This window comes from Aegilops tauschii, chromosome 2 (genome assembly GCF_002575655.3).
Source record: "Aegilops tauschii subsp. strangulata cultivar AL8/78 chromosome 2, Aet v6.0, whole genome shotgun sequence".
Lineage (NCBI taxonomy): Eukaryota > Viridiplantae > Streptophyta > Magnoliopsida > Poales > Poaceae > Aegilops > Aegilops tauschii.
In genome coordinates, this window is record NC_053036.3 from 638,787,934 (window position 1) to 638,798,925 (window position 10,992).

General features: G+C 44.0%; 2 protein-coding genes across 2 annotated transcripts; one reads left to right on the forward strand and one right to left on the reverse strand.

The window, feature by feature from the left end:
• Nucleotides 1-3,321: 3,321 nt before the first annotated feature.
• LOC141042140 (receptor-like kinase TMK4) lies at nucleotides 3,322-4,081 on the reverse strand. The gene has a single exon (XM_073509696.1). It carries the CDS (start codon nucleotides 4,018-4,020, stop codon nucleotides 3,451-3,453), a length of 570 nt encoding a protein of 189 aa, XP_073365797.1. The 5' UTR covers nucleotides 4,021-4,081; the 3' UTR covers nucleotides 3,322-3,450.
• A 1,685-nt stretch (nucleotides 4,082-5,766) lies between these two features.
• Nucleotides 5,767-10,336, forward strand: LOC109763335 (uncharacterized). Its single transcript, XM_073507548.1, has 13 exons — nucleotides 5,767-5,960; nucleotides 6,083-6,512; nucleotides 6,615-6,767; nucleotides 7,343-7,613; nucleotides 7,829-7,977; nucleotides 8,113-8,290; nucleotides 8,422-8,650; nucleotides 8,756-8,933; nucleotides 9,067-9,165; nucleotides 9,262-9,399; nucleotides 9,492-9,595; nucleotides 9,716-9,788; nucleotides 9,977-10,336. Exons 1-13 carry the CDS (start codon nucleotides 5,767-5,769, stop codon nucleotides 10,076-10,078), a joined length of 2,298 nt encoding a protein of 765 aa, XP_073363649.1. The 3' UTR covers nucleotides 10,079-10,336.
• Nucleotides 10,337-10,992: the final 656 nt, after the last annotated feature.

Sequence of the window (10,992 nt, forward strand, 5' to 3'; positions counted from 1 at the left end):
AGGACTAGGTGCATCAATATTATTTCTCTGAGAGTCCTGCTCAATTCTCTTAGGGTGGCCTTCAGGATACAAAGGTTCCTGAGTCATTTTACCAGTTCTAGTAGCCACTCTAACAGCAAAATCATTATTCTTACTATTCAATTCATTGAGCAAATCATTCTGAGCTTTAAGTACTTGTTCTACTTGAGTGATAACCATAGAAGCATGTTTACTAATGAGTTTAAGCTCACCTTTAACTCTAGACATATAATCACCCAAGTGTTCAAGCGTATCGGAATTATACTTCAATTGTCTACCAATATAAGCATTGAAGTTTTCTTGTTTAACAATAAAGTTGTCAAACTCATCTAAGCATTGTCTAGCAGACTTATATTGGGGGATACCACCTTCATCAAATCTATAGAGAGAATTTACCTTTACTACCTGTGCCGGGTTATCAAAACCACGTGTTTCTTCAATACGTGATGAATTAAGATCATATATTTCTTCGAGAGGCGGTAAATTAAGACCATGTATTTCTTCAATAGGAGGTAAATTCTTAACATCTTCAGCTTTAATACCTTTTTCTTTCATAGATTTCTTTGCCTCTTGCATATCTTCAGGACTGAGAAATAGAACACCTCTTTTGTTCGGAGTTGGTTTAGGAATAGGCTCAGGGGCTGGCTCAGGAAGTGTCCAATTATTTTCATTTGTCAACATATTATTCAATAGAATTTCAGCGTCATCCGGTGTTCTTTCCCTGAAAACAGAACCAGCACAACTATCCAGGTGGTCTCTGGAAGCATCGGTTAGTCCATTATAAAAGATATAAAGTATTTCATTTTTCTTAAGAGGATGATCAGGCAAAGCATTAAGTAATTGGAGAAGCCTCCCCCAAGCTTGTGGGAGACTCTCTTCTTCAATTTGCACAAAATTGTATATCTCCCTTAAAGCAGCTTGTTTCTTATGAGCAGGGAAATATTTAGCAGAGAAGTAATAAATCATATCCTGGGGACTACGCACACAACCAGGATCAAGAGAATTAAACCATATCTTAGCATCACCCTTTAACGAGAACTGAAATATTTTAAGGATATAAAAGTAGCGAGTTCTCTCATCATTAGTGAACAGGGTGGCTATATCATTTAATTTAGTAAGATGTGCCACAACAGTTTTAGATTCATAGCCATAAAAAGGATCAGATTCAACCAAAGTAATTATATCGGGATCAACAGAGAATTCATAATCCTTATCAGTAACAAAGATAGGTGAAGTAGCATAAGCAGGATCATATTTCATTCTAGCATTCAGAGTTTTTTGTTTAAGCTTAGCTAATAATTTCTTAAGATCACTTCTATCATTGCAAGCAAGAAAGTCTCTTTTAGTTTCTTCATCCATAACATAGCCCTCAGGCACAACAGGCAATTCATATTTATTAGGGGGAGAGTCTTCATCATCACTATCATCAATATTATCAGTTTCAACAATTTCACTCTCTCTAGCCCTAGCAAGTTGTTCATCACAAAATTCACCAAGTGGCACAATAGTATAAAGCATAGAAGTAGTTTCATCATAAGTATCATGCATAGCAGAAGTGGCATCATCAATAACATGCGACATATCAGAATTGATAGCAGAAGCAGGTTTAGGTGTCGCAAGCTTACTCAAAACAGAAGGTGAATCAAGTGCAGAGCTAGATGGCAGTTCCTTACCTCCCCTCGTAGTTGAGGGATAAATTTTTGTTTTCTCGTCTTTCAAGTTCCTCATAATGACCAGCAGATATAAATCCCAAGTGACTCAAAGAATAGAGCTATGCTCCCCGGCAACGGCGCCAGAAAATAGTCTTGATAACCCACAAGTATAGGGGATCGCAACAGTTTTCGAGGGTAGAGTATTCAACCCAAATTTATTGATTCGACACAAGGGGAGCCAAAGAATATTCTCAAGTATTAGCAGTTGAGTTGTCAATTCAACCACACCTGGATAACTTAGTATCTGCAGCAAAGTATTTAGTAGCAAAGTAATATGGAAGTAACGGTAACGGTAGCAAAAGTAATATTTTTGGGTTTTGTAGTGATTGTAACAACAGCAACAGTAAAGTAAATAAGCGAAGAACAATATGTGAAAAGCTCGTAGGCATTGGATCGGTGATGGAGAATTACGCCGGATGCGGTTCATCATGTAACAGTCATAACATAGGGTGACACAGAACTAGCTCCAATTCATCAATGTAATGTAGGCATGTATTCCGAATATAGTCATACGTGCTTATGGAAAAGAACTTGCATGACATCTTTTGTCCTACCCTCCCGTGGCAGCGGGGTCCTAGCGGAAACTAAGGGATATTAAGGCCTGCTTTTAATAGAGTACCGGACCAAAGCATTAACACATAGTGAATACATGAACTCCTCAAACTACGGTCATCACCGGGAGTGGTCCCGATTATTGTCACTTCGGGGTTGCCGGATCATAACACATAGTAGGTGACTATAGACTTGCAAGATAGGATCAAGAACTCACATATATTCATGAAAACATAATAGGTTCAAATCTGAAATCATGGCACTCGGGCCCTAGTGACAAGCATTAAGCATAGCAAAGTCATAGCAACATCAATCTCAGAACATAGTGGATACTAGGGATCAAATCCTAACAAAACTAACTCGATTACATGATAAATCTCATCCAACCCATCACCGTCCAGCAAGCCTATGATGGAATTACTCACGCACGGCGGTGAGCATCATGAAATTGGTGATGGAGGATGGTTGATGATGACGATGGCGACGGATTCCCCTCTCCGGAGCCCCGAACGGACTCCAGATCAGCCCTCCCGAGAGGTTTTAGGGCTTGGCAGCGGCTTCGTATCGTAAAACGCGATGAATCCTTCTCTCTGATTTTTTTCTCCCCAAACACGAATATATGGAGTCGGAGTTGAGGTCGGTGGAGCTCCAGGGAGCCCACGAGGCAGGGGCGCGCCCAAGGGGCAGGCGCACCCCCACCTTCGTGGACAGGTGGTGGGCCCCCTGGCCTTGATTCTTTCGCCAATATTTTTAATATTTTCCAAAAATAAGTTCCGTGGAGTTTCAGGTCATTCCGAGAACTTTTGTTTCTGCACATAAATAACACCATGGCAATTCTGCTGAAAACAACGTCAGTCCGGGTTAGTTCCATTCAAATCATGCAAGTTAGAGTCCAAAACAAGGGCAAAAGTGTTTGGAAAAGTAGATACGATGGAGACGTATCATCGCGCCGCAGCACCGGATGGCGCTGAAACTCGCGAAGGTCCATCCAACCACTTCGGAGTCGAATTTCAAGGGGAGGCAATGTACTTGTTTTTTGTAGACATGATGATGACGACGATACTTCACCGGCCATCGGCGGAGGTGAAGGACTCGGCGAACCCAGCGGACCAGGTGGGGATGCCGCCCTTGCTGTCCTCGAGGCTCAGGCTTAGGATGCTGTAGTCGGTCATGCTCGCCTCCGACTCCTGCACTCCTTCACCATCTGGAGCAGCGGCAGGTCCAGGCCGATGTCCGTGTAGTCCTCGGTCTCGCTGCTCGACGGCTTCCATTTCTCCACCATCGGGCCTAGCAACGTCACAACATGCCCCATGTCCGGCTGCCACAAGGGCTCTCGGGAGGTGCAGTGCCCGGTGAGCTCCGCGATCACCGAGATGCTCTCGAAGATCTCGTCGGTGATATCCAGGGTAGGGTCAATGGCTGCCCTGAACTTCTCTTCGTCCTTCCTTATCTGGCCGAACCAGGAGGCCAGATACCGGGATTCCTCGTCGATGCGTCTCTCGTCGATGGCGGTCATTTCGGTTATCAGCTCCATCAGCACCACCCCAAAGCTGAAAACATCTGTTTTTGTTGTGATTTTCCCCGTCGCTGCAGTGGTGATGTGCAACAACTTATCAGCCACACATTCAGGAATCATGATAAACATAAGTAACATGAATGCCCACCACCCTCCCCGGTGGTGCCCCATTGGCCCAAAGGCACACTGTCGCCGGCATTTGGCTGCGCCGCCCGCCCCCATCGCCGGACCTAGGTCAGGGAGGAGAGCGCAGGGTGAGGGGAACAGAGAGTGAGAGAGAGGAAGAGGGGCCGCCAGCGTTTTCGTTCCGACCGGACCGGTCAGAGTAACGGCCGTTATCGGTTGCGCCGTGAGCGCGTTGGGACACGTGGCCTGACCGGTGGGCCCAAGTCGTCGGAAAAACGGTTAAAACGCTAGTCACTCGAGTTTTGAGTTTTTTGAAACAGCCATCCCTCGACTTGGTAGTTGTCAGAGAAAAAAATTTGATAGTTTTTTGAAACCCTAGCTTTATGCTACGGGAAAAGCTAACGTGCAACCGGCCGATCATGCGCGCCGCGTCCCCGGCTCCGCGTCCGTTGGATCGTCTCTTTGATCAGACGGACGAGAGCGTCCCCGTTCCCACGACACACGCGTTCGTTTTCTCCCTCCGGTGAAAACCCAAGCAGGTACGGATCTCCCTCCGGTGATTTCTCCTCCTTTCCCCCATTTTTTCTGGCCACCGCGAGCACCTTCCCCACGCGCTCGCCAAGCTCCGCCGCCTCCCGTCCCCGCCCTCCCCGTGGCTCCTCCTCCCGCTGCTCCTCTCCGTCCTCCGCCTCCGCCGCCCGCCCCACCTCTTTCCTGCCCACCTTCAACACCCTCTTCGTCGCTGGCCCCAGCCCCCTGTCGCTCCACCGGCAGCTTCTCCTAGTGAGCCGTGGTGGTGGGTTTGTGCTCCCGTTGCGGTGGTGGTGGTGGCAGTGAGCCATCGCGGCGGCGTTTTTTGGTGGGTGATGATTTGTGGTGCTCCACTGCTGTTGTAGGATTAGAGGGGTGGTAGTTTTGTACTAGGAGGAGGAGGTCGCCGGTGTATAGTTTCTGCTGGGGTTGTAGAGTTTCTGAATTTTTGCAACTCATAACATTCCTAACTGTCCACACAACTCCCCATTCCTAACTGAAGATTATCAGCAGTTGCAGAATACAACAGTTTCAGTTAAATGTTCTTCCAGCACAGTTTCAGTTTCAGTTATGTTTTCCCCAAACAGACTAGATTCAGATTAGCTTCTAGCATCTTTACTGCAGGCATAATGCAAATACCAACTGTTTCCATTCAACTCCTTCTAGCATCTAATACTACAACAGTCCACACAACTCCCAAGTCCTAACTGAAGATTAGCTGCAGTTCCAGACAGTTTCGGTAAATAGGAGGTAGGAAGTTAGCAATGGCGCGTCTCACCCGGCGTCCCGGCCATGACGACGATGATGTCGAGGGTCTCGTCGCTGTGGGGCAGATCGGCGAGCAGTGGGGTAGGGCGCCCGTGCGTACTTGCCCCTGAAATCCCTTCATGTGTTATGTGAATTTTTTGTAGTAGTGGATTGCGTGTAGCATCATAGATTATGTTTCAGATTTGACAGAACCACAATTTTCCGCAACAGTCTATGAAAAATGCTGAGAGTTGTGAGAGCTTGCTGGTGTTGCATTTTTTGGAGTTCATTATAGTTCATTATTGTTCAAATGAAGATGGTGAGACTTGTGAGAGGTTTGCTAGTGTTTCCTGTCTATTTTGCTTGTATAGCTAAAATGGATGCACAAGCTATGCGAGTTGCACGAATGAAGGCAGTAGTTGGTTTCCTGGAGCCTATTGTTTTATTTCCTAGAGCTAAAATGGATAGCTCATTTATTTTATTTATTTATTTCTCATTCTTGTAGTTGTGTTTCCTGTAGCTTCATAGCATCAAAGCTCGACTTATTTTTGTTTTTTTCGCAGCATGGCCATCTACCAAACCCGATGGTCAGCAAAGCGGTTGCGTGACATAGGTAATTCCATCCAAGGGAACAAGAGAGATGTACTAAGCAAGTCTGGCTTTGGGGATTTGGTGCACATATCTCCTGTGCCTCCTCCGCCAGAAGGGCTTATGGATTTCGTAGTTATGAGTATCGACCCCAAGGAGCGTCTACTCAGGTATGTTTCTTTTGAGCATCTTCGTTTAACCATGTTTTTTTTTTCTGTTTTCAGTATGTTGATAGCATTTTTCTCTTTTTTTGCAACATCTACTAATTTCCTTTGTTTATGTTTCTATGTAGGATTAATGATCGCAAGGAAATACACTTCACAAAAGACATGGTTAAGAAGATTTTCAATGTCCCTTCTGGTAGCAGGCCACTAGGATTCGGCAAGAGGGGCAAATCAGATTTCCGAAATGTGTATTTGGATGGTGATAGGTCTCCGATAGCCACCACAGCAGCTGTTCTATCAAAAGCGGATGATGACGATGAGGATACCATTAGTAGGTCATGGGTTTTACTCTGCTTATCATTGGTCCTAGCTCCCGGGACAGGAAACATGGTGCGTCTTGATTATCTCCACACCTTGCGAGACATGAGTGTTGTCCATGAGTTAGAATGGGATGAGCATATTCTGTCCGATGTGATGAAGGAAGTTAAAAAGTACCAGGATAAGAGGTCTGAAGGTAAAGGGAAATTCCTGATTGGTGGCTGTCTACCAATGCTTCCGGTACAGACCATCATTCCCATAACAATTCCATATTCTTTTCCAGGACAGCAAACTTTTACAGGCGCTCATGTTTCTTTTTTCTTTTTGTTTGTGTGTTTGCAGGTAATTTACATGGACCACCTTGACATTCCAAGAGGATGCATAGTTGATCATACCATCGACTACTCACTACCACGAGCTTGTTTTGTTCATGAAATGGACTTCACCGCTGTTGTTGCAGTCGACACACTAGATGATGGATTTGGGAAGCGCCCTGTAAGTATCTTCTTTTTTTCATTTTTTGGACACATGACCTTTTGTTTTTCTTTGCAAATTTCTAAATCCTTGTTTCACTTTTTTCAAATGCAGTTCAGCTCCAATACACCGTATGCAACACCCAAGTTTCTGTCATATGTAGATCAGCTTACCCAAAGATAAATACAAGGCAGTGTCACAGAGGATCTGCCCGAAACAAATACCCAAGGCGGAGATGTTGCTTCCGCAACACCCATTATGGATGTGCCGGAGAGCTCGCACACACAAGCCAATCCACAAGGGGGAGCTGATGTGGGCTCTCAAGAACCACCTAAGGGTGGTATGGAGGGTACTGATGGAAGAGAAGAGACTGTGCACGAGCCACCTCTGGATAATATGGGCGGTGGTGATGATGTGTGCGGATCTTTGGAGGAGTGGCTACACGCATTGCCTACATTCTAGGAGTTAGAGGTGAGAGCCATACAACATTTCATTGTATCCGTATCTTGCTTGACTGCCATATCAAAACTACTTACTAACAACTAATGTTCATTTTCCCGCTCTCATCTTTTTTTTTTGTTTTTATGCATTCGCAGCTGCCCCCACATCTTCGTGACATATACAACAAGCACAAAGAGCTACATGCTACAGAACTTAATGCCGCGTTGAGCTCATTTGGGAGGGCGTTGCAGGTCATGTATTGCAAACGCATGGGCCTAATGTTGTCTGAGGCAGTCGAAGCTGGATCCAGAAGGGATGAGGCCAAAGATGAAGTGGCAGATGTCACTTTCAGTGTATCAGGAGCTCCCACAGCAGGCATGTGCGATGCCACCGAATTGTTTCCGCAGCAGCCTAAGAAACCAGATGGTGTGCATGGGACTACAGCAACCGCTACAGCCAATGCCACCAAATCTTCTCCGCAGCAGCCTAAGAAACCAGATGGCGTGCATGGGACTACAACAACCGCTACAGCCACTGCCACTGAATCTTCTCCGCAACAGCCTAAGCAACCAAATGGCGTGCATGGGACTACAACAACCGCTACAGCTACTGCCACTGAATTGTTTCCGGAGCAGCCTAAGCAACCAGAAGCACAAAGAGTGGGGATCCAGCAGTTGAAGTGGATCACACAAACGCTATCCCAGGAAAGAAGAGAGACCACATCAATGGCAGTGTACATGGCAATGTCAATGTTCATCGCAATGCCAAGGGAGAAGATTCTTGCAGCAAGGTAAACATTGAACAGAAGTCGCCTCGCAGCCCAAGCTACCCATTTGTGAATTTGACAAGGAGGCCAGGGACACTTGAAGATGGGCCTTCATTTGGCTTATTTGAACCTAGAAGTGACGATGATTTACTGTTTCAGGATCCGCCACAAGTTAGTAATTCACCTGCACGATCATCTGGTCTATTTGATGTGGACTCTTTCTTGGAGATTCGAGCGAGAAGTCCTTTGTTTGATAGTTCTCCTGGCAGTTCAACTGGTCCAGTTTATGATGTGACCCCACTCGCAACATATCCCCCATTATCGACAGGCCCTGCAGGTTTTTACAAGTCATCCCCGCAACTTTTTGTTACGCAACATATCATCATCTGTTTTTGAAACTTTAGTACATCAATGCTCCAATCTGTTACTCACAAGTTCTTATTGCTTTCTCCTCCTTTTGTGTTGCAGAAGCAGGTGTTGATGAGACAAGAGAGGAGGAGGAGGTGGTTGAAGTCAACAGCGGGCAAAGCCATGATGGGAAGAAGCCTACACTTAAGAGAGCTGCACCGGCCGCACCAAGCGCACGCAAGTTGCAGAAGATGAAGAAGATAAAAGTTGATGCAACAGAAGATGCGATATACCAGAGGTACTGCTGTACCAATTATCGTATAAAGGACCCACCCGAAGGCGAGCCTCTGTAAGTGTTTTTTTGCACTTTTTATATGTGTGTTGAGAGAAAAAAAATCCATCCATTTTATTGACACCTCCTAACTGAGATACTGTTTCTTTTTGCAACAAACAGCCCTGCATTTATCAGGATAGGTGGTTTCGATATTTCCTTCAAACATTTCAGTAATGGGCTCAAAAAGCGCGCACATTTGAACAATGAGGTGATGTCACTTTACATCGAAAGTTTCAACATTGAGCAGACGTACAACTCAACCAAGCCAAGGAAGTTTGCGTTCTCACCACATGTTGCTGTGAGTTAACTAACATGTTTTTGTTTGCTTTTTTTGTCACTTGAGTTTTCCACCCGCAACATAGTAGATTTTTACATGATAGTTACTAGCTTTTCAACTTTTTGTTGTGACCATTTTTTTGTTTTTCATACAGACCAAGCTTTGTGTTGATCCAAGTTCATTCAAGACAAGTTCCTGCATTAGAGATTTGACCAGGGTCTGCGAGAAGAATGACATCGTGAAATTTGATCAAGTAAAGCTCTAGTTCAACTATCGTATATAGTGCAAAGTTTTCCTTGTAGCGCAACAATGTTTCCGTTTTATTTATCTCATTTTTTAATTTTTGCAGTTGTTCTTCACCATAGTCCAGAGAGACCATTGGGCAGTTGTTGTTGTCAATTTCATGAAAAAACAATTTAATGTCTCTGACTCCAGGAGCTTAGACCCTGACTATGTCAGCATCCTTGAGAAGCCTTGCTGCAACCTGGTATGGTGTCGAACACATCTTTTTTTATACAATTTTCCCTTTTTTGTTTTTTCAAATCAATGTTGCGGTACTAATCAATTCGACATTTCCAGATAACAAACTTCAAAGCACTGGTCACAGAATTTAACCCATGGAAGCAAGATTTTGGCACATTTCAGATGTCCAGTCCACCAAGCTACCCGCAGCAGTCAACATCGTACTATTTTTATCTATATTATTCATTTGTGGTTTTTCGCAACTTTACATCCTGTTTAGGAAGCATTTTCATCTTTTTGTTGTGATCTCATGTTTCCTCTCCCTCCTTTTTCCATGGCAGATTTGATTGTGGCATCTTTGCTATTCTATACTTGGAGAATCTAACTGCCAGGGGGATGAAGCCATTCAATACAGTACGACTCGGACTCATTTATTTTTATTTTTCTTCTTTTGCAACCTATGAAACACTAGTAGTAAATAAATTCTAGCACTCAACTACTATCATATATTTCTGAAATTTTATGTTATTACCCACCTTTTTTTTCATCCCCTGCTAGTAGTGTCTCACAATGTGTTTTTTTCTCTTGTTGTGTATGCTCAGATTCAAACTCATTGCTCAATGTCCGGAAGTACATTGCGGCGAAGCTTTTCAAGCACCCTCAAAACACCCTCAACTCAGAGGACGAGCTTCAAGCTTTGCTGAAAAACTCATAGATTGATGCCAACCGCAACAAGACATCTCTAGTAGTTTAGACCTTTTTTTGCGGTGCATGTGTGTGCGACATGTTTGTAACCGAGCTCTCTAGTAGTCTACGAAACTAAAGTGTTTCGGAAGTAGAATGTGTCATGCTGGGGCATGCCCCCTTTCTCCCTCATTTTTGTATGCTGGAGACATGCTGTTTCACTACTGATCTGGTGTTTTTGCACACATATATATAATGTAGACATGATTCCAATGGCAGTTGTTACCTTTTTCCTGAAAATGTGTTCTTTTTTCTGCACACTGGTGTTGTATTCGAGCCATTTGTTGCATTAGAAATCTTTTACTAGAAAAATGTCGAAATTTGCTATAATGATTGTCATCTCCGTAACATTTTTGTTACTTACACTAGCAAAATGATGAACTGAAGGCATTTTCTCATCACAACATCATGTCCCTGTAACATAAATACATCTTATAACATCACCAAAATGAAAAGTGCTCATGTTCCTGTAACATGAATACATCATGTAACATAACCAAAATAAAAAGTGCCCTTCCTGTGAAGATCATGTTTTCATGTAACAGGAATACATTATCTTTTTTTCCAACCTGTGAGACCACACAAGCTTTTTTTCCCGCAATATGGATTAATATGGGATGTATATGCATAGAAACAGTGAGGTTGTATGTCCCAAACCCAGGCAACTACATGGAGCAAACATAACACAGGTTGCAAATTGAAATTATAGCTTGTACATCATCAATTTTGCAAAAAAGAAGTTACGAATGTAGCTCAAACACAGGGAGCAAGTACATCTTGCTTAGGAGATGAAACAAAACACCCAAAGCTGGCTGATGGGGGATCTTCTCCCAAATGAAGAACATTTTTTCTTAGGAGGATCTTCCTCCCTGTT

Excerpts from the sequence above, each read along its gene's own strand:
- LOC141042140 (XM_073509696.1), bottom strand. The coding sequence starts at position 4,020 with ATGGGGGCGGGCGGCGCAGCCAAATGCCGGCGACAGTGTGCCTTTGGG.
- LOC109763335 (XM_073507548.1), top strand. The coding sequence starts at position 5,767 with ATGGCCATCTACCAAACCCGATGGTCAGCAAAGCGGTTGCGTGACATA. Across the intron at positions 9,400-9,491 it reads AGAAGCCTTGCTGCAACCTG|ATAACAAACTTCAAAGCACT; the intron begins GTATGGTGTCGA and ends CGACATTTCCAG. Across the intron at positions 9,596-9,715 it reads TACCCGCAGCAGTCAACATC|ATTTGATTGTGGCATCTTTG; the intron begins GTACTATTTTTA and ends TTTCCATGGCAG.